This window comes from Rhamphochromis longiceps, linkage group LG2 (assembly GCF_057381845.1).
Source record: "Rhamphochromis longiceps isolate RC_006_pf linkage group LG2, R_longiceps_female_GT1.1, whole genome shotgun sequence".
Classification (NCBI taxonomy): domain Eukaryota; kingdom Metazoa; phylum Chordata; class Actinopteri; order Cichliformes; family Cichlidae; genus Rhamphochromis; species Rhamphochromis longiceps.
The window spans coordinates 29,124,722-29,144,094 of NC_140558.1; the positions used below are offsets into that span (position 1 = coordinate 29,124,722).

A 19,373-nucleotide genomic window follows, 5' to 3' on the forward strand; every position below is an offset into this window, starting at 1 on the left:
CCTCTATCACTGCCACCTCCAGCCCCCCTCCGTTATGTCTCATCTGACCTCCTCTGCTTGCGTGTCATATCACCATGGCAACAGGCACACGAGAGAGACATGGAGGAGGAAAAAAAAAGAGAGAGGGAGAGAGATGGCGGGGGTTGACTCATTTGCTAATTTTGCCTTGCACTTGAAAGTGGGCACCACAACTAGGTATTCTGGAAAAGGCCTGCATTCCAGTTTATTTAGAGTGTGTGTAATTACCTGTAAAATAATCACTGATGCAACAGATACAAGGGCTTTTTTTTGTCACCTGATCAATATTAATTAATCACTCAGAAATGATGCCGTTAGGCAGAAAAGCTTTCATACTAATGATCTTTTTATTCTAGAGTGAAAAAAAATATTTTAAACACAAAAAAAGGGCTTGACGCAAGCCAACTATGATATCATCAAACTCTTTTCTTTCAGCCATCAGCCTACCCTTGCCCTAAAAATACACATTTGTTCAATGCACAAACGGCATTGTGTTATATTCCCAAGTGGGACTACTTTGAGAAGTAATGCTTAGTTGATGAAGGACACTCAAAGAAGACGGTCTTACATAACACATGTACTACCTTAAGTATAGTTTTAGTCAAGCGTTTTGTTTTTTTCTCCTATTCTAGCGGGTACTGAATCAAACGGAGAGCATCTTGCCTTTTGGCTTATTGAGTCCACCACCTCCAAAAAAGAAAAGCAACAAATCCTTTAAACATTGGAATTCTCAGGCACCCTAACCGTGACAAAATTTGAAAGCCTTTAATGGTTTTGTCCAGGGGTCATCTAATACATCAAGACACTAGCAGCAATATAGAAATCAGGGAATAGAATGCCGCTGAATTTTGGCGGCCTACAGTCATGGCAGGCGAAATAAGCATTAACAACCAAGTGAGTAGATCCTGAGTTATTTCTCTCAACTTTCAGGTGAGTATTTCAAACAACTACCCTTCAACAGGAGTGAAGGGTAGTGCTGACATATGAGGGTGAAGTAAATACATTAGAGGGTTACCTAGTAGCGTTAGCAACTGCCTGTGACCAATTCGCTAGTTATAGGACCCAAAACAAGATAAATAAACAGCAAAAAGACTAAAAACTGTAACAAAACCACTTAAGGGCCTTCCGAAACCAATTCTTCACTAAAATACAAAATGTATCACATCACACATAAGATTGCACACACGCACAAAAAGCTAAATAAATAAAAACCTGATTATTAGCCTGCAAAGTGTGGTTGACATTAGCAGGCGCCTTCTTTTCCCCACACGTTAGTGTAGGTTCACATTTCTCCACTAACAACCACACCAGATTACACCCTACATAGAGCCATTCATTTTCTATATCAAAGTTCTGAAACATGCTGGTTCACATGTCTGTCTTTCAGGTTTCTCGTTTACATCTCCCCTGAGAGAAAGTGCACAAGGGGGGCACTGCAGCCTGGTGCATGGCATAAGATCTCAGAAACAACAATTAACTGGTGTTATACATTAAAAGTAAAATAAATCAAAAAAAAGGTTGTTTAACCAAAGATGTCCATTTTTGTTGGTACAAATCTTTTAACTGTCAAATTGACTACTAATTTCAGAGAGATACAAATAAGTATCTCCCAGCTCTAGATGAAATAAATAGGTGCTTTGGCCATTACCAAATAATTTTTAGAAAACAAATTTTGTTTAGCAAATTCAGTTAACTCGAGTTTCATTTACTGAGGAAAAAGCACTGCTTTCTTTTACTAATGGCAACACAGACTCATTACCTTTGCATGCAGATCTTGCTTACGCGCAGTCACCCTTCCCACGGGTCACATTCTAGGCCGGGAATAACTGTGCAAGCAACTCCCAAACCTCCCATGTCAACCAGCAGAAATACCATGGTCTGCAATAACTATGAGTAATTAAACAATGCATCATACAGCCACTGGCTAATAAAACATGAGCATGCGAATTGCATCAATCACACGAATACACAGTGTCTCAGTATGAGCAACACATCAAGACACTGCTACTTGCGAAATGACTTAATAACCAATACAAGATGAATAATTCATTGAGCAAAAGAGGACACAACAGAAACCTGTACTTCTGTGGAGCTTAATTTGTCTCGTGGATTTGTTGAATGTCTTTGGACTTTATCTTAACATGAAAAATCTCTTGTAAACAATAAGTTACTTTGCAAGTGTGACAGAATAAGTGGCAATGGAAGAGAAATCAGGTTAATCTTCTCTGCATTTATCACCCCAGGCTGCATTAAGTTGATTAGCTTTGTGTTTTCCAGCTGTTATCCTGATGTTGTTTCCTATAAATATTATGAGTACATTATCACACGTTTTATATACCTTTCAAGTTCATTTTTCTTAAGCAATACATTTTGTAAAACCTGACCCATCACACATCCTCATCACAGGTAAAAAAAAAAACAAAAAAACTTTTCCATTTTATGCAACAATAATGTGAAGCTCTAAGACTCATGTTACTTTAGTCATTTTTAAAAGCATATGGCAGTTATACTTTTACTTTCGTGGTTAAATTTGACTGATGCTGTGTCACTACCTCTGCACTGTAATGTTGCTGTTGGCAACTTGTTTCAATAAATACGCACTTCAGATTAGGCAGTGCGTCATCAGTGACAGTAGCTCATTGGAAAAGGACAGAAGATGACCTTTATTTTCTTTGCTCTACATGTTGATGCCTGCAAACTGCAATAACTGATTTATTTTATTTATTTTATTATTTATGTCATATATCGTCAGAAATTTAGCACATTTCCATTGAATGTTGTGATACAGCTTTGAGGCTATATCTCCACCCCCTCTCCGCCCCCCTCCTTATGATGCGTTCATAAAGACGGACTAATCTATGTCCTTCAAAGAATGGAGTAGTAGTGAGTCAAGCATGTGCCTTAAAGCCATGTCCCAAGTTTGTCCATGTACCTCACTAACTTTGGGGGGTTTTCGTCATTTCATGAGTCAGTTTGGTTAGCTCTATATACTAGCATTCTGACCCAAGTCTAATGTTTCGTCCTAGTCAGGCCTTTGTTGTTAGACTTAGGAAAAATGTCATTTTAAATGTCATGCTTTTCTAGATTAAGCAGATACCTGGAAGTGTGACAAGTCAGGTTGTGACTTGTAAGCCACTCATTTGACTTACATCAAAATTGTTGAGGGCATCGGCAAGCTCTCCACCCCCTCCTGACTGACTGAGTGCTGAATCTCCGGTGGGAGTGGCCTGGGCAGCATTGGAGATGCCGGACACTGCAGACTGCAGCTGCTTGTAGATCAGGTCACGGTTGGCCTTGTATGCTGCCACGTCAGGATGCTGCAGGCAGGCACGGGATGCTGTGTACAGCAATGGGATGTTCCTCTGTAGCACCCCACGGGCAGCAGCCATTTGGTCCTTGTGCTGAACGTCCTTTAGTTCCTAGAATTAAGAAGAATTAAAAAAATTTTTAAAAAAAGATCAGAAAAAAAATGATAAAAATGTTCAACTTTGAGGAGGAACAGCTATGGGAGGTAGTGTGGTAATATACTTTATATTCAAAATGGACTTGTCATGCCCTTACAAAGACACCAAGTGTAGCAGTTTATTGTAGATGACCCAGATTTTTTTCCGTCCCTTGCAGAAAATACAGTCATAATCAGGTCAATATAAAGTGCCTTTGCGATTTAATACATCACTATTCAGACCATAGCATTGTACTCTAGTTACAGATTCACAGGAGGAGGAGAGGAGATAGCGATCACTACCCCATTGTAGATTTATTATACATTTACAACGAAAAAAAAAAACAACAACAACTAGCTTACATACACCAACTACTTCAGCTCCAACTGGACTACTCCCAAGGCTTTTATCTCTACTACTCGTTTGCAATTAAGCCCTATTACTTCCTGATTTCACTTTTGTTAAACATTTCCATCCACACCCAAATGTTGTAGTTAAAAAAGTAATTTTCTCTCAAAACTATTATCAGTTAGATGACTCGATGGCCAAGAAGGAGAACATACTACTGATCACCAATTCCCAAAGCAGTGAGTCCACTATTCAAATTCCAGCACGCTGGGACATTGGCAAAAGGTCACAACCCACTTCCTCTCCTCCATCTCCATCAGCAAAGTCACATAAATGTCCAAAAGCAAGTTTCAACACATTACACCATTAAATAAAAAAAAATAAAAAAATGTTATAGTATGATGTGCTAAGTAGCTTAAGATAATAAATGTCGGAGGGCAATTGACATTTTGGTCTGTTTGACCTTCATTTTCAATTGCAAACAAGGTTTCACTTTTATATTATATTCACAGCCCTATGACAGCTGGAATAGACTCTAGTGACTCTGAACTGAGTAATGCTGGGCAGACACTGTGCGATTTTTGGCCCATTTTGAGCCGATTTTTGAGTCGTTCGACCGTTTTGGCGATCGGCCCGATTTTGGCCTTCATCGTGCGTCATGCATCGTGTAGTATACGTGGGGTAACGAGAAGCGATTGACACCTCACAACCAGCTCCCGATCATCAATCGCTTGGTCGTGAGGGTGTCACCGCAGTTTCTCACACTGCGCACGCGCAAACACAAATGTCAGCGAAAAAGACGGCGCAGCACGGCAGTGCAGCGTGTGATCTGGAAACAAGCGATGGAGGTACAACTTGTAGAACTATGGCAAGCTCATCCGAGCCTTTTCGATGTGGCCTCACAAAATTATCACGACCACAACAACCGTGAAAATAGTTGGATCTACACTGCTGCTCAATCACAGCTGCCTGATCAATGTTTTTCATTAGCAATTTAACAAAGTTGATGATGGTGGTGTGCGTGTCTGTGTGAGTGAAAGACAGAGAGGGAGAACGAGCGACAGAATTTCTGTTATAACCTTCATTTTATGGAGGCACAGTGTGAGCACTCGGGTCACATCAGAGCATCGGGTCGTATAGTGTGAGACCCTGCATCATGACCTATGAACTTCTAACCCCTGCGAGTCAATCGTACAGTTTGAGCAGGAGCTCAATCGCGCGACTGGAAAAAAAAAAAAAAAAAAAGGGAAAAAAAAATAAAATAAAAAATTAGTGTCTGCCCAGCTTTAGTGGAATAAAATTGATGGATGAATGATTTGGGAGTGTACAATATTTGTGTAGATTTTAGCATCATTTTATTGATGCTAAAATCTAAAGTTTTGATTTTTGAGACAAGCTAGTAACCGATTTATAAAAAAAAAAAAAAAAAAAAAAAAAGCCCATTATAATCATATATAGCTATATAGCCCAGCTATAATCATTTTAAAAACACAAATCACTCCGATACTTGTATACTAATTAGAAGGCTGAATTTAATGTAAATTTTGGGACATGTTTCTTTCTCACTCAAGACTTTTATAGTCACTTGTCACTGTGCTGTTTGGAGCACGTTTTTGGTTACAAGTACTGAAGTCACTCAAAAAATTTCCAACCGTGTTCAAGCTATAATACAGATTCTGTAACTCTGCTCCTGTCTATCACTTTTTTCAATTACCTGCTGTCTCTTGGCAGCCATGGCATTCAGCTTGTCCACTTCTGGTTTCAAGGCCTTGTATTGGATTCCCAAATCCTGTTCTGTACCTGCGTTGCGCACTTTGGCCAGACTGTCCTCCACCTGAGCCACACAGATAGAAAGAGTTGCTGCAATACTGAAGACAGTAATTGAAACACAAGCAGTACTTGACTGAATTAGCAGTTTGCACAACATTAAGTGTTAACTTAGATTAGTAATGTCTATGCTTGCTTTTAAAATTCAAGTATGAGTTAGGATTGATCAATTAAGACATCAAGCTGTTCCCAAAAGTTTGAGAGAATGCAAGATTTCAATTTGCACTTGAATGAAGAGGTTGAGGCAATTACTGACAAATAGAAATATTAAATCAAACTGATTCTACCAACTCTGCATTCACTTCATTGTTAGTGACACTTTAATTAGAATTATCGATGTATGTTATGCATGAGAATTCAACATCTCACCAGTTTAAGTTGCACGAGAAGTTTGTAGACATCAGACATGTCTGCCAGCACCAACAAGTGCGTAACTGCTGACAGGAGGGCCCTGGCTGCACGAACCATATTGCCTCTCTTCATAGATGAACAGGGGTCTTCTGCAAATTCTCCAGAGGCCTGACGCATTGACTCACCTTCAGGTAGAGAAACAAAGCACAAAAAAAAAAAAAAAAAAAAAAAAAAAAAAAAAATCAGCTCCATATCCAAGATTTAAACAGAAACCTTACATGAGAAACCTGTTCAAAACATTTTTACAAGCATTTGTCCAAAAGCAACCATTTTAAACCATTATGACCTTTTCTTTCTGAACCCCCAGGCATCTGTGACTGGGAAAGAGTTTTCACATCTTTCACAGTAACAAAAAGAAAAATAAATAAAAGAAAACATGCTACTGAGCTGTTAACATTGATATCACATTTATTATGGGAAAAATAGTGAGTATTATTTGGGACAATATTTTATTTTATTTATTTATATTTGTGCTTAAAATGTAGATACTTTTAAATATAATTCTATTGAGAATTGTAAAGTTACATGACAAAAATATTTTTTTAAAAATGAAATGGACAACAGCAGCTCATCCAGTGAGGAGTAAGGCCCTGACTAGTGATTATAAAGTCTGTCTCGCATGGGCAACTGCCAAGTCTCTACCGGCCTGTATTTACTGCAGAATGTCTGCAGGTGCAAAAGGGTGCAAAGGGAGCCACAGAAAGCAGCGGACTAGTGAGCCCCGTGAGACTTGCACAACAACCATACGGTGAATGACAGAGAGACGAAGCCAACAGCCAACTGTCATCTGCTACTGCAAGCAGACTAGGCGAGAGACCCTGAGCAATCCAGAGAAAAGACAGCTGTAGACAACTGATAATCCTTCCAAGGATTGAACTACATAAATGTCCCGAGTTCTGCTTCCTCTAAATGGATACTGTTGACCGAAGGTTCTCCTTTAGTCAGCAGATGAGCTGAACCTTTTAGGAAGGGGGAAAAAAAAAGTGCACCACTGTGTTTAAAACAAGGACAGTGTAGCATCCAGTCGAACTGAGAAGGCCAGAACTGATGGTTGTTGAATGACCTTTATTATTCCTTGCCGTGTATCAGACAACGAACCAATGTAAGAGCTAGACAAACAAACAATTACCATATTATTCATGTAACACCATCTTAATCGCTCATTACGCTGGTCTAACGTTTTTTATTAAACTATATAATACATATTATGCATTTCAGATTGCTCAAATTAAATCATATACATTACAAACCCTTGTTCCCCTGTCGACTGTAGCTAGAACCATTCGTTACCAAAATAAAAGCACAAACTTTATATTACGTGAATATGAGCTAGCTTTACATATCCGCCGTTACAGACAGCATAGCAAAAATGAAAACAGAAGAATAACCACTGTATACCAATTATTTTGTTTTCATAAAATGCCAGAAGCCCATATGACAACCAAGATGAAAATCTGATTACTTGCCCAGCTCTACCTGGCACATGCCTCATGAAGGCAGTGATTTAGAGATATGAGACACACATTCGTACACAGCAAGCCATGTATCACAAAATCTGCATAAAATGCTTTTCAGTGGGACTTCCAGTTGAGCTTTGATGGAGTAGGAAGAGAGTCTGGGAGCTCGCGCCAATTTTGATTAAATTGTTATTTATTCGCACGTTTTGGCCATATTTCCAGTCCTGTTTTGGTTTGTGGATTGTCTTGTTGAGAAGTTTTACTCGGGCCGGCGTAAAATGGCAGCAAAAAAAAAATGTTAAAACCCGCAGTACTATTCAAACACAACTGAGGCCTAGTTTGCAAACCGCGACCACACCCTCGAGTGAGCCGTCGTCTCCTGCAAAGCCCCCCCCCCACATGTCAAGCTAATCCTGATATTGATTCTCTCAAGGTCGAGTTGCTGGCTTCACTGAGGAAAGATATCGCCGACATCTTTAAAAAGGAACTTCAGGATACTCTTGGTGATGCTTTGTCTACCATTAAGTTCGACCTGCAGGCGGTGAAGACGCAGCTGGCGATCGATAAAGCTGCCAATGGAGGCACTGGTCTGTCACACACGGACCAGTACCTCCTGTTCAACTCCCATCACCCTCTGGAACACAAACTTGGAGTAATTAGGACCCTACACCACCGGGCAGAACATGTTCCCTCTAAGCCTGAAGGAAAAAAAGAAGGAACACACACGTGTAAAGGAAGCACTTAAAACATGCGGCTATCCTAAATGGGCGTTCTAAAAGTCAGCAAAGAGGCACAGAAAAGAAGATCAGACACCAGCGAGGGAGGATAAGAAAGACAGACGCAACAACATTGTCATCCCCTATGTAGCCGGTGTATCAGGAAAAACTCAGGAGAGTTTTCTCCAAGCACGACATCCCAGTGTATTTCAGACCCAGCAACACGCTCAGACAAAAACTGGTTCACTCGAAAGACAAAACGCCAAAACACAGACTTAACAATGTGGTGTATGCTGTACAGTGCAGCGAGGAATGCCCAGACCTCTACATTGGAGAGACCAAACAGCCACTTCACAAGCACATGGCACAACACAGAAGAGCCACCTCCACAGGACAAGACTCAGCAGTCCATCTGCATCTTAAGGATAAAGGACACTCTTTCGAGGATGCCAATGTTCACATTTTGGACAGAGAGGACAGATGGTTTGAAAGAGGAGTGAAAGAAGCCATCTATGTCCACTGTGAGCGACCATCTTTGAACAGAGGCGGTGGTTTACGACACCAACTCTCTGCCATCTATAATCCAGTTTTGAGATCCCTTCCCAGATGCCTTAACGCCCACTCACATCCTGGGCCATCTGACCTCAGGAATTCGCATGATAAGGTGGGGCCAGGTTTCACCATGAACTCACCCGAAACTCTGGCTGATTTGGACCCACGCCCAGTTTCACACCTTGGCTCAGGGGATTAGAGGATCATCAGGGGGTCCTTTTGTCCCTCTGTGGGGGGATACTCCCACTAGGTTTATATCTGGGACTCTCCACCATTTGACCTTAGAACTGAAGAAGCTTCTCGGATGAGAGGTGAAACGTCTTCAAGCAACTTAAAGAAGTCCAGACACTTTTCTTTGCAAGCTCCTTTGACTACGATGACCTGGATGACTGAGAACCTTCACAGACGTTTTTCTCTCAGGTCCACCAGTCTTATTCCAGGATTGATTTTTTTTTCCATCGACAGAACTCTTAATTCATGTGTTAATTCTTCTGACTATTCTGGTATTGTAATATCTGATCATTCTCCTCTGCTATTGGATGTTCAGCTTTCTACCCATAAACGTAGTCCTCCACTTTGGAGATTTAGCTCTCTCCTTCTGGTGGATAAAGAATTTTGTGAATTTCAAGCTCTATTGAGGAGTTCTTGTCCTTCAATCAGGATGATTCTGTTTCATATTCTCTGCTATGGGAGACTCTTAAATGCTACCTGAGAGGTCAAATTATTTCTTACTCTGTCCGTGCTAATAAAAAGATTAATGCCAGGCTTAAAGAACTTATAGCTGCAATTAGTAACCTTGATCAAAGTTATACACTGAACCCTTCTCCAGAATTACTGAAGCAGCGCCTTGATTTGCAAGCAGAATTTGATCTTATGTCAACCAAAGAGGCTGAGCACTTATTACTACGCAGTCGTGGCTCATATTACGAATATGGTTACAAGGCTAGTCGCTTGTTGGCACATCAGTTACGACGTCAGGCCTCCTCGCCTGGTTGCCCCTTGTCTCCCTTACTCTTTTTGCCATTGCCATCGAGCCTCTGTCTATTACACTGAGATCTTCTTCTGTATTCAGGGGAATCATCCGTAATGGAATTACACATAAAGTATCATTGTATGCGGATGACTTATTATATATGACTGACCCTGCATGCTCCATCCCTGCTGTTTTAAGTATTCTGGAGAACTTCCGTTCGTTTTCAGGTTATAAATTAAATTTGGGGAAAAGTGAGTGTTTTCCTGTTAATACGGCAGCACGTCAACTTCAACAGTCCGATCTAACCTTTCGTCTCAGTCCATCTGGGTTTAAGTACTTAGGGATTAACGTGACTCGCTCTTTAGCTGGCCCTAAATCAGCAAATTTGTCTCCTCTTATATCAAGGATCACATCTGATATTCAAAGATGAGGTAATCTCCCCCTTTCTTTAATCGGTAAGATTAATGTTGTTAAAATGAACATCTTACCAAAATTTTTTATTTCAGTCAATTCCCTTATTTTTGCCAAAACATTTTTTTGTTTCACTGGACAAGATTATTTGTTCTTTCATTTGGGGAGGGTCTCTAAAACTTTGCTGCAGCGATGCAGATTTAGTGGAGGACTTGCATTACCTAATTTTTTAGCCTACTACTGGGCCGCTCAAATCCATAAACTTTGCTACTGGCTAAAATCTTCTGGTTCCTCGTGGTGTAAATTGGAGCTATCGTCACGTAAGGGCTCTTCTTTACCGGCTTTGCTCTATTCCTCTTTACCCGTAAAACCCTCTGTACACTGATAATCAGGTGGTTCTTAACACACTCAAAATCTAGTTTCAGTTTAGACATCACTTTAATTTTGTAATGCCGTCTTCCTCGGGTCCTCTAAGCGACAACCATTTGTTTCCCCCTTCACTTTTGGACTCGACATTCTCAGTGTGGTGTGACAAGGGTATAAAACAGTTCAAACATTTATATGTGGATGGTGTTTTCGATAGTTTTCCCAACTTGTCTTCTCGTTATAATCTCCCTATTACCCATTTGTTTCGCTATTTTCAAATTCGAAATTTTGTTGCCAAGTGTTTCCCAAATTTCCCGTCTTTACCTCCAGAACAGCAGTGGGAAACTACGTTATCATTTATTCCTCATCACAGAGGAACCATTTCGAAACTATGATGCTATTCTGTCTTTTAGCAACCACTCTAATGTTAAGCTTAAGTGTACATGGGAAGGAGAACTAGGAATTCGAATACATGAGGAGTCTTGGGAACAGGCTATAGCGAGGGTACGATCTTCCACCTCCTGTGCTTGTCTTGGACTCATTCAATTTAAGGTCATACACAGGGTGCATTTCTTTAAGTCTAGACTTTCTGAATTGTATCCAGAAGTGGAAAATAAATGTGATAAATGCCATGGTTCTCCTTGTCACCTTAGCTACATGTTTTTTCTGTGTCCTGAGCTACAAGGTTTCTGGACAGGGTATTTTGCTATTATGTCAACTGTTCTTGGGGTAACTCTTCATCCTTGTCCTCCGATTGCTGTATTTGGGATTCCTGTTCGCTCACTTACACTTGATTCCACACAAGAGGATATTATAGCCTTCACATGCCTATTAGCGAGACGTCTAATATTGTTGCATTGGAAGTCTGTTAAGTATCCTACTATTTCCCGGTTGCTTACCATTTCCCGGTGGCTTAAAGATGTTTTTTTTTTTTTTAAACTTGAAAAAATTAAATATACGTTGAGAGGTTGCACAGCCAAATTTTTTCACAAGTGGCAACCCATTATGCTCTTATTTTGCTAGTCTAGAGGTGTTGCCTGTTTAAATCTACTTCTGTTACTGTTATATTCCTCTAATATGTTTGATGGTTGTATTTAAGGGGCGATCGTGGCTCAAGAGTTGGGAGTTCGCCTTGTAATCGGAAGGTTGCCGGTTCGAGCCCCAGCTTGGACAGTCTCGGTCGTTGTGTCCTTGGGCAAGACACTTCACCTGTTGCCTACTGGTGGTGGTCAGAGGGCCTGGTGGCGCCAGTGTCCGGCAGCCTCGCCTCTGTCAGGGTGGCTGTGGCTACAATGTAGCTTACCATCACCAGTGTGTGAATGTGTGTGTGAATGGGTGGATGACTGGATATGTAAAGCGCTTTGGGGTCCTTAGGGACTAGAAAAGCGCTATATAAATACAGGCCATTTGTGTTGATCTGTGTGGGACTGGGGGGGGGGGCGTTGTTTTTTTTCATATATATTAAGTTTATTTACTTAGGTTGATTGTATTTTGGTAACTGCAAGTACTGTTTTCTTTTTTCAATAAAAATATTTTTTTTAAAAAAATGCTTTTCAGTGCAATGAATCACTTTTTTGTGGTTCATTAAAAGACAAAAAAAGAAGAGTAAAAAACACAATCATTAATAGTAGTAGTTGCCTACAGGGAGTGACCAATGACTGAACACATTTTGTTTTTGAAATCTTCATCTGAGATATAGGCATTTGTCAGCGTTTCTGGTTATACATGGACACACACACACACACACACACACACACAAAAAAAGGGAGGTCAAAACCACAACAAAAGGCTCGGTGTCTGCTCTGTCCAGCACCATGCTTTGTTCTACATTGGATGGGTCTGCACAGTTGACTGGGCACATAAATAAATTCTGTAGTCATGAACAAAGCAGGAAATCAGTAGTTTACTTCAGTGGAGACACATTTAACCTCAAACTCTGAAAAAGATCGTAAAACCACCATCGTTGCCCCAGAAATGCGCAGCCACAAAAAGAAAAGAGAGAAACCAAAAAAAAAAAGAAAACCTGTTGTGTCTACCTTTCTAGCATGTGGTGCAGCTTTATAGAAACTGGAGAGGAGATATGACAAGCAGAATGAATAATTTTCTTTGGCCAGTGTGATGTGGAATAAAGATGAATGAAAATTAATTTAGCTGTTAATGTTTACCTTCAGTTATTAGGATCTTGCCAAACACTTCACATATCTCAACCTGATTATTTAGATAGCAGATCTATTTTTTATTTATTTTTTTTTTGGGGGGGGGGGCAGTGAAATATAGAAGTGCTAACACAGAAGCCATTTTCCTAGCTTGCCTGATGCATTCTGGAACTAACTGACTAGTTCTGAACAGTATCTATACTGTGGTGTACGTTATTGCATGGAAGCTTTCAAATTATTTACACAAAATGTAAATAAAGGCCATTATTACACTGTCACACATTTTACTATACAAGTGATTGTTTAACAAAAAAAAACAATTCTAGGACAAAATCCTGCTTGAATTAAACCTAATGAATAAACCAAGAAAAAAATTTTTTAAAAGGCGTCTTCCCCCAAACTGTCAAAATTTCATGTTAAATTTCCATTTTGACAGAAACATAAAGGCAGTTAAAATGACTAATTTTACTCACCGTCTTCTAAAATTTCACTGTTCAAAGAAATTAACAAACAAATAAGCAGAAATGGACAGATTTAACACTTTGGGATCCAACGTGTCCCTTCTAGCTTGTAAAGGAAGATAGAACGTTGGAAGCAAAGCAGCTTGGCTGCTGTGTTCACACTAGATCCACGCTGCCAAAATACTGCTTTGTGGTTTGTTCAGAGAACCAGTTTTAAAAAGTTTATATAAACACTACAACGTCAAACAGACAAGCAAATAGACTTCCTCCCAGAAATGATACATTTTTTACTGTATGTGGCAAATGTAGAAAGCTTCAGTCATTCAAAGGCGCGTGTATCTCAACGGACAACACTGCTGTGACCATCTGTGAGCCAGAAGTGGCTGTGGCTTTAGCAGCACCACATCAGCAGCAACTGTCATATCATCAACTGGCTTCAAAACAAATCTACAGTTACAATAACTCAGTCTCCAATATACCACCAACAGTCCAAAAGATTCATTAAATAATCCCTGCAGATCTAAAATAGAGCAATACTACAAATACCTAAGAAAAGTGAGTCATAAATAGGGATGGGTACCGGTATCCGGTTCTGACATAAACGGTAGTAACCAGACTGAAAAGCAGCGCACATTTCGGTGCTTTATTTCGGTGCTTTTTTTTTTTTTCTCCCTGAGATGTCATACACTTTGAATTCTAGCCAATCATTTTACGTTTCCGAGGATAGTAGGCAGGTCCAGGTACATACGTTCTTTTAGAGCAGAGCTACAGATTAAAAATGCCCAAGGCCAAGCAGTCAAAAGTCTGGCTGTACTTCACAGCAAAATTTGCAAACTCAGCAGCCTGCAACAAGTGCTTTAAAGTGATACTGTGCAAAGGAGGTAAAACCTCAAATCCGATGAAACACCTGGCGACGCATAGCATTTTTTTTAAAAGCCGAAAAATGCGCCGTATTTGATAGCTTGCTGCGAGACCTCACACCGAGCGCATCTACTGCGGGTGGGTTGCCTGTTATCGAACCCGGAGTTAGCAACATCCCCCAAAAACACGAAGAGGAGAGTCCTGGCCCCTAGCCCTGCCAGTGTAGCAGAAAAGATGACGGATGATGATGGCAGCAGCAGCCGTTCTTCTCTGTGTGAGTAGCTTAATGCTGTCCGTGTGTAATTTACGCTGAGTAGGCTAACCACGTTATTACATTAATGCATGTAAGGTGAACTAGCAAACACCGTTGTAGTTTCATGCAGCTGTCTTCTTGTTTGATGGCAGATGCTCCCTTCGCCCTGGCCAAAAAGGCTAAAATGACCAAAGAAAAAGTGGAAAACAGTTAAACATGAGAGGTTTTTGGACAAAGTTTGTGTTTTTTCCCCATTGATTAAGCACTGCTTCCAGCCAAGAGTGATATCATATATGCCCCATAGCTGCAGAAAAGGTTAACATTTTTTTCTTTTTACAAAAAAATAAAAACACACAAACCCAGCTGAACATGAGGTTTTTGGATCAATTTTGTGTTCTCCATTCTTTAAGCACCGGTTTGAGCACCGTTTAAGCACCGGCACCGTTTCAAAAGTACCAGTTTGGCACCAGTATCGGATAAAACCTAAACGATACCCATCCCTAGTTATAAAGAAATTATTGAAACCTCAGATTAACACAAAGATGTTAATGTTTCCTGGGACATTTACTGAGACACTACTTGTTACCAATAATAACTTTTTAATTAAATTTAACAAAATCAACCATTTCTCTTGTAACTTTACAGTAATGAAGGTATTTTTAAAATGCACATTTGGAGTTTTTCTTCCTACTTCAGTGAAGCATTGTTTACTTATCTAAAAGTTGCACCACTAAAGGCATAACACACCACTCGCGCAGATTCTGCCCATTTTAGTCTGACAGAGCGAAAGCAGTTTGTGCAAATGATCGACAACACAAACCTCAAACACAGTCTGCTACACCCTTAGGATGTTACTCCCCCCTGAACAAAATCAATAAGGCCATTTTCAGGGGACAGATAGTGATCAGTGCTCCTTTAATAAACTTCCATCTGTTTAATGCTCACCTGCGGCCCACCAAGTGCATGATGAAATGATTAAAATGTATATCACACAGTAAGGCTCCAAAACAGCAGGACAACAAAGACACAGAGGGAAGGGCAACAGAGATGGAACAAGGACAAGAGCAGACAGAAAGGACTGAGTAAACAAAAAGTCTTTAAAAGGGAAAAGAGGGCATAATTGCTGCAACAACCACTTGAACATGCAATATATACAGAGTTTTTATTTATTATTATGTCAGTGATTTCTTTGTGTTTCCTTTTAAACAGCTGGTAATCCACAGCTGGGTAGAAAATGCTGTCTGAATCCAGGGTGGTTTTACCCTACTCAATGGCTATATTATCAGTCTAGGCACGCTCCACTGAGCAGCATGGCATAGCTGACAGCCAGGCCTAGGCACCAGCTAACAGTCACTGAATTCCAGCCCAGTGACAGCTTACCATAACTACAGTAACATTCCTGGGCACTGAGCACAGCACAGGCTATCTAGCAACATGTCTTCTACCTCCCAAATACTCAGAGCTGAGCTTGAGCAGGGGACATCTAACTCACTGGGCATCAAGGGGAAGGGGGGCAGAGGAAAAAAAAAGAAAAAAAAAAAAGAAAAAAAGGACAGAGCTACAAAGATGTCACTTCAGAAGGTGATAACAGCCACCCTCCAGTCATAGCTCCTTGGTCTCAATGGTCTCCTAGCGTGTCAAAAGACGGATATGATATACGGAAAAAGAGAGAGTCAATGAGACTTGCTGTGTGGTTGTTAAGATGATGGAACCTGCTATCTCAAGACAAATTGTAATTGCATTGGCTGGTGATTTTTATGGTGGATTCCTGTCTTGAGACTTGAGGAAGTCATGAAATTGAATTTGAAATGGACTGTGCGTGGGAGGCCTCCCACCAGGCAGGTGGATATAGCCATTTAAATAAATTTGACATCACTGGTGACATCTGCAAACTTTTTTTCCTTCTCTGGTCTCCGTGGCAACAACTAAGAAGGGAAGCATTCTGATTAAAAAGCGGGAACAACAGTGCACAGCTCATGCGTCACTTCTGCCATATGAGTTTGTATACCACTAATCACCCCAGTAAGATGACTAATTACACAGAATAACAGACCTCTCCACCAACACAAGCCTCCACGGATCACTTTTGACGTTATCTGCAATATCAGGGTTTATTCTGTAAAAAAAAAAAAAAAAAAAAAAAAAAAAAAAAAAAAAAAAAAAAACCAAACGTTTTGGCCTTAGATAAAAGGAAAATGATCAGGGCTGTGATTTTGAAGTTTTTCCAAGCTAAAATGCATTTTGTTTATCAAAACAGTCCAAACCACAGGAAGTGTATTGACCTCTGTTAAGGCTGCTAACACACTCTTTGGCTATGTGAATCAATCAGACTTGTATACAGAGTCAAATCCAAAGACCTATTCTGAGCCAGGAAAAATCTTGAATACCGCCAACTTTGGGTACAAATAAACCTTACAGACTTGTACGCAGATCCAGGTGTAGGTGCAAACTTGTGCCCTGTCTCGGTTCTAACAGTGGGCTGTTAACGGGTACAGAAACCTTCCTCAACCCACTGTGCTAATCATAAAACCCCAGTTCCGCAGAGATGAGCACAATAATGTAGGGCCCAGATAGTGTGTGTGATATCACTCCAATGTTAGAAGAAATATAATAAAACTGTAAATCGGCATCAATCTTTTTGATGCTAACCATAACATAAATCTTCTAAATTTTCTATCATACAAAACCTCTTTTTTTTTTCACAACTGTTGATATTTGGCAATCAGTACAGAACGTGCAATTACATGTTACACCCTAATTTGTATACATTTTATGATTTCTGGCAAACACAAGATTTAAATTGGAATTTAGTTCTTCGTGTGAGTACTACATAGTTTATAGTAGACTGCTCAGTAAGGATTTTTAAAAGCCAAGAATACCCCACACACTACCCAAAAATAAGTTCTGAACATTAAGAAACAAGTAAAATAATACTGATTTGATGTTATGCAAACCTCTATAATATAACCACATCTTGGTATCCTTCTATAACAAAAACAAAGGACAAGAAACGGGAGGAAGCACAGAAAATACAACACTGAATATGGTGAGGTTGATTCTCAAGTTCAGATAACTGGGGAGTATCCTAACACTGCGCTAAGAGAACACGCAGGCTTCTCTGGGAAAAGTGGTTAAATTTGATCCCCACAGAAGGTACGGGAATGACACCATCTAGCATGAAATGAATCTGAACCATGTGCATGCTTAAACTGAAAGTCTATTAATGGCCTCATTGAAAAACCCATTTCTAAAAGAAATCTATCAGACTCAAACCATATTCTTATTTCAAGGATTTTTGCTGGAGTAGATGATGTATACATAGCTTATGGTTTATTTTTCATCCGTCCTATCTTAAGAGGCACTCTGTACAAGCATGAAGCCACACTGCTGCAATTCGTATTTTCAATATACCTTGCTTGCGGACATCTTCCACAGCAGCAGTCAGCTCATCCTTGAGGAACTGACTTTCCTTTGCAATCTTTTCGCCTTTTTCAAGGAAGTTCTCGGTAGCAGTCTCCACTGATGCAGCCAAAACATGGGCCTTCTTAGAGCGTCCCTTCCTCTTGTTAGATGGGCCTTTATTGCTGGTGTTTACCAAAGTGGTGACCTATGGCAGAGATTATTAGGATATTATATACCTGCCTACAGTTAATAAATTGTGATAAGTCTAAAAAAAACAAAACAAACAACATATGACATAGTAAGGCAAAATAACAGTTCTAAAATGGTGAAATGCAAGAATGAACCACAGGGGGGGAAAAAACACCACATTTTTTCACTTTGCTGTTTTGTGAAATAAGATGTGTAAGGTGCCTCATTTTAATAATACTAATACTTGTTGTATTACCTGTGTGACCAGAGGCTCCAGTAGCCTTTCTACTGCCAGAGTACGGATCTCCAGGCTCTTCGGGTCCCATTTAAAGTTGATGTTTGGTGCGGTGTTGCTAGTCATGATGTCTAGTTTACTGGGTTTCAAAAAAAAAAAAATAATAATAAAACAACAAAAACAAATGACAAATTAATTCTTCTGAAGCAGAAAATGTAGACTACAGAAAAAAATGGACATCTCTGTCCTTTGATTACTCAATATTTGCTTCCCTGAATGACTTAAAAGTTATAATTTCTCTTCACAAATCAAGATTTCTGTCAGATTATCAGACTAGTGTCTAGAACTCGGTGCATTAAAGAAATTATTAAAGTCCTTGTTAGAGCCAGCAGTGCTCCATTGCTTTCAGAATGAATGCCAACGGCAGAGCACAGCAACACAGTGGCCCAATTTCAATTTCTCTTTTCAGGCAGTGGCTGTGACTCCATTGATTAGCTATCAAACATGGAGGGGCAGGGATAATCAGGATGGCCCGAGGGCTGAGAGGCTTCAACTGAAAAGTTGGTCAGCTGTATTATGTGAGGAATTACAACACTAGCTATTAGCCTACATTACCAACAAAAGTACAAAAATATTAAGAGGGGAACATGGCAACCATGGCTTTCTAATTTTATAGTGAATCGTTATATATTAGAGCTATTTTCAGTTCTACTGTATTATTAACCACTTTTCTTCTTTCTAATATACACAGAGTTTCTACCCATGAGTTAACACGCAGTGAAACTGATAATGTTGTATTGAAAGAAAAAGTGTATTGGGGAAAAAAAAAAAAAAAATTCTGTAAAGGTTGTTTGAGGAAGACGTCTGTTTGTCCAGACAACATGACGCATTTCCACTGAAAGCAACATTAAAATGCTAGTCATGAGACGAAGGTTAATCTGGGCCAGCGTGGGAGAAACTGCGTTCGACTGCTCTGTATGGGCGTGGTACATGTCGCAAAGTGATATCTACAAATCTCTGCAAATTAAATCGAAACCGTCTAGCAGGTTTGGGGGGGTTTATGTACGCGACTTAGGCAAAAAATAATAATATTAACGGTTTAAAACTGTCAAACTAAGCCATGTGTAGGTACCAAGAAGTGTATATAATGTATCCAAACAGGAAAAATTACGTAACAAAACAGAAACATGTTAACACTTGCTGAGAAGCACTAGGGTGGGTCAATCACCTGGTGTGCTAACATTAGCTCAACTTCCACCTGTTGCAAAACCTACCTAAACAAACGTCGGTTTTA

The 19,373-nt window shown here is 39.9% G+C and overlaps 1 protein-coding gene across 1 annotated transcript in view; it reads right to left on the reverse strand.

Moving 5' to 3' along the window:
• The window catches only part of ctnna1 (catenin (cadherin-associated protein), alpha 1), a 78,853-nt gene that overhangs the window by 58,837 nt on the left and 643 nt on the right, over nucleotides 1-19,373 (reverse strand). The window contains exons 2-6 of the mRNA XM_085421664.1: nucleotides 18,101-18,218; nucleotides 17,665-17,860; nucleotides 6,006-6,172; nucleotides 5,524-5,643; nucleotides 3,168-3,437 (exon numbers count right to left, since the gene is read on the reverse strand). Of these exons, the coding sequence (XP_085277790.1) occupies nucleotides 3,168-3,437; nucleotides 5,524-5,643; nucleotides 6,006-6,172; nucleotides 17,665-17,860; nucleotides 18,101-18,205 (858 nt within the window). The 5' untranslated portion in view covers nucleotides 18,206-18,218. The remainder of the gene's footprint in view (nucleotides 1-3,167; nucleotides 3,438-5,523; nucleotides 5,644-6,005; nucleotides 6,173-17,664; nucleotides 17,861-18,100; nucleotides 18,219-19,373) is intronic.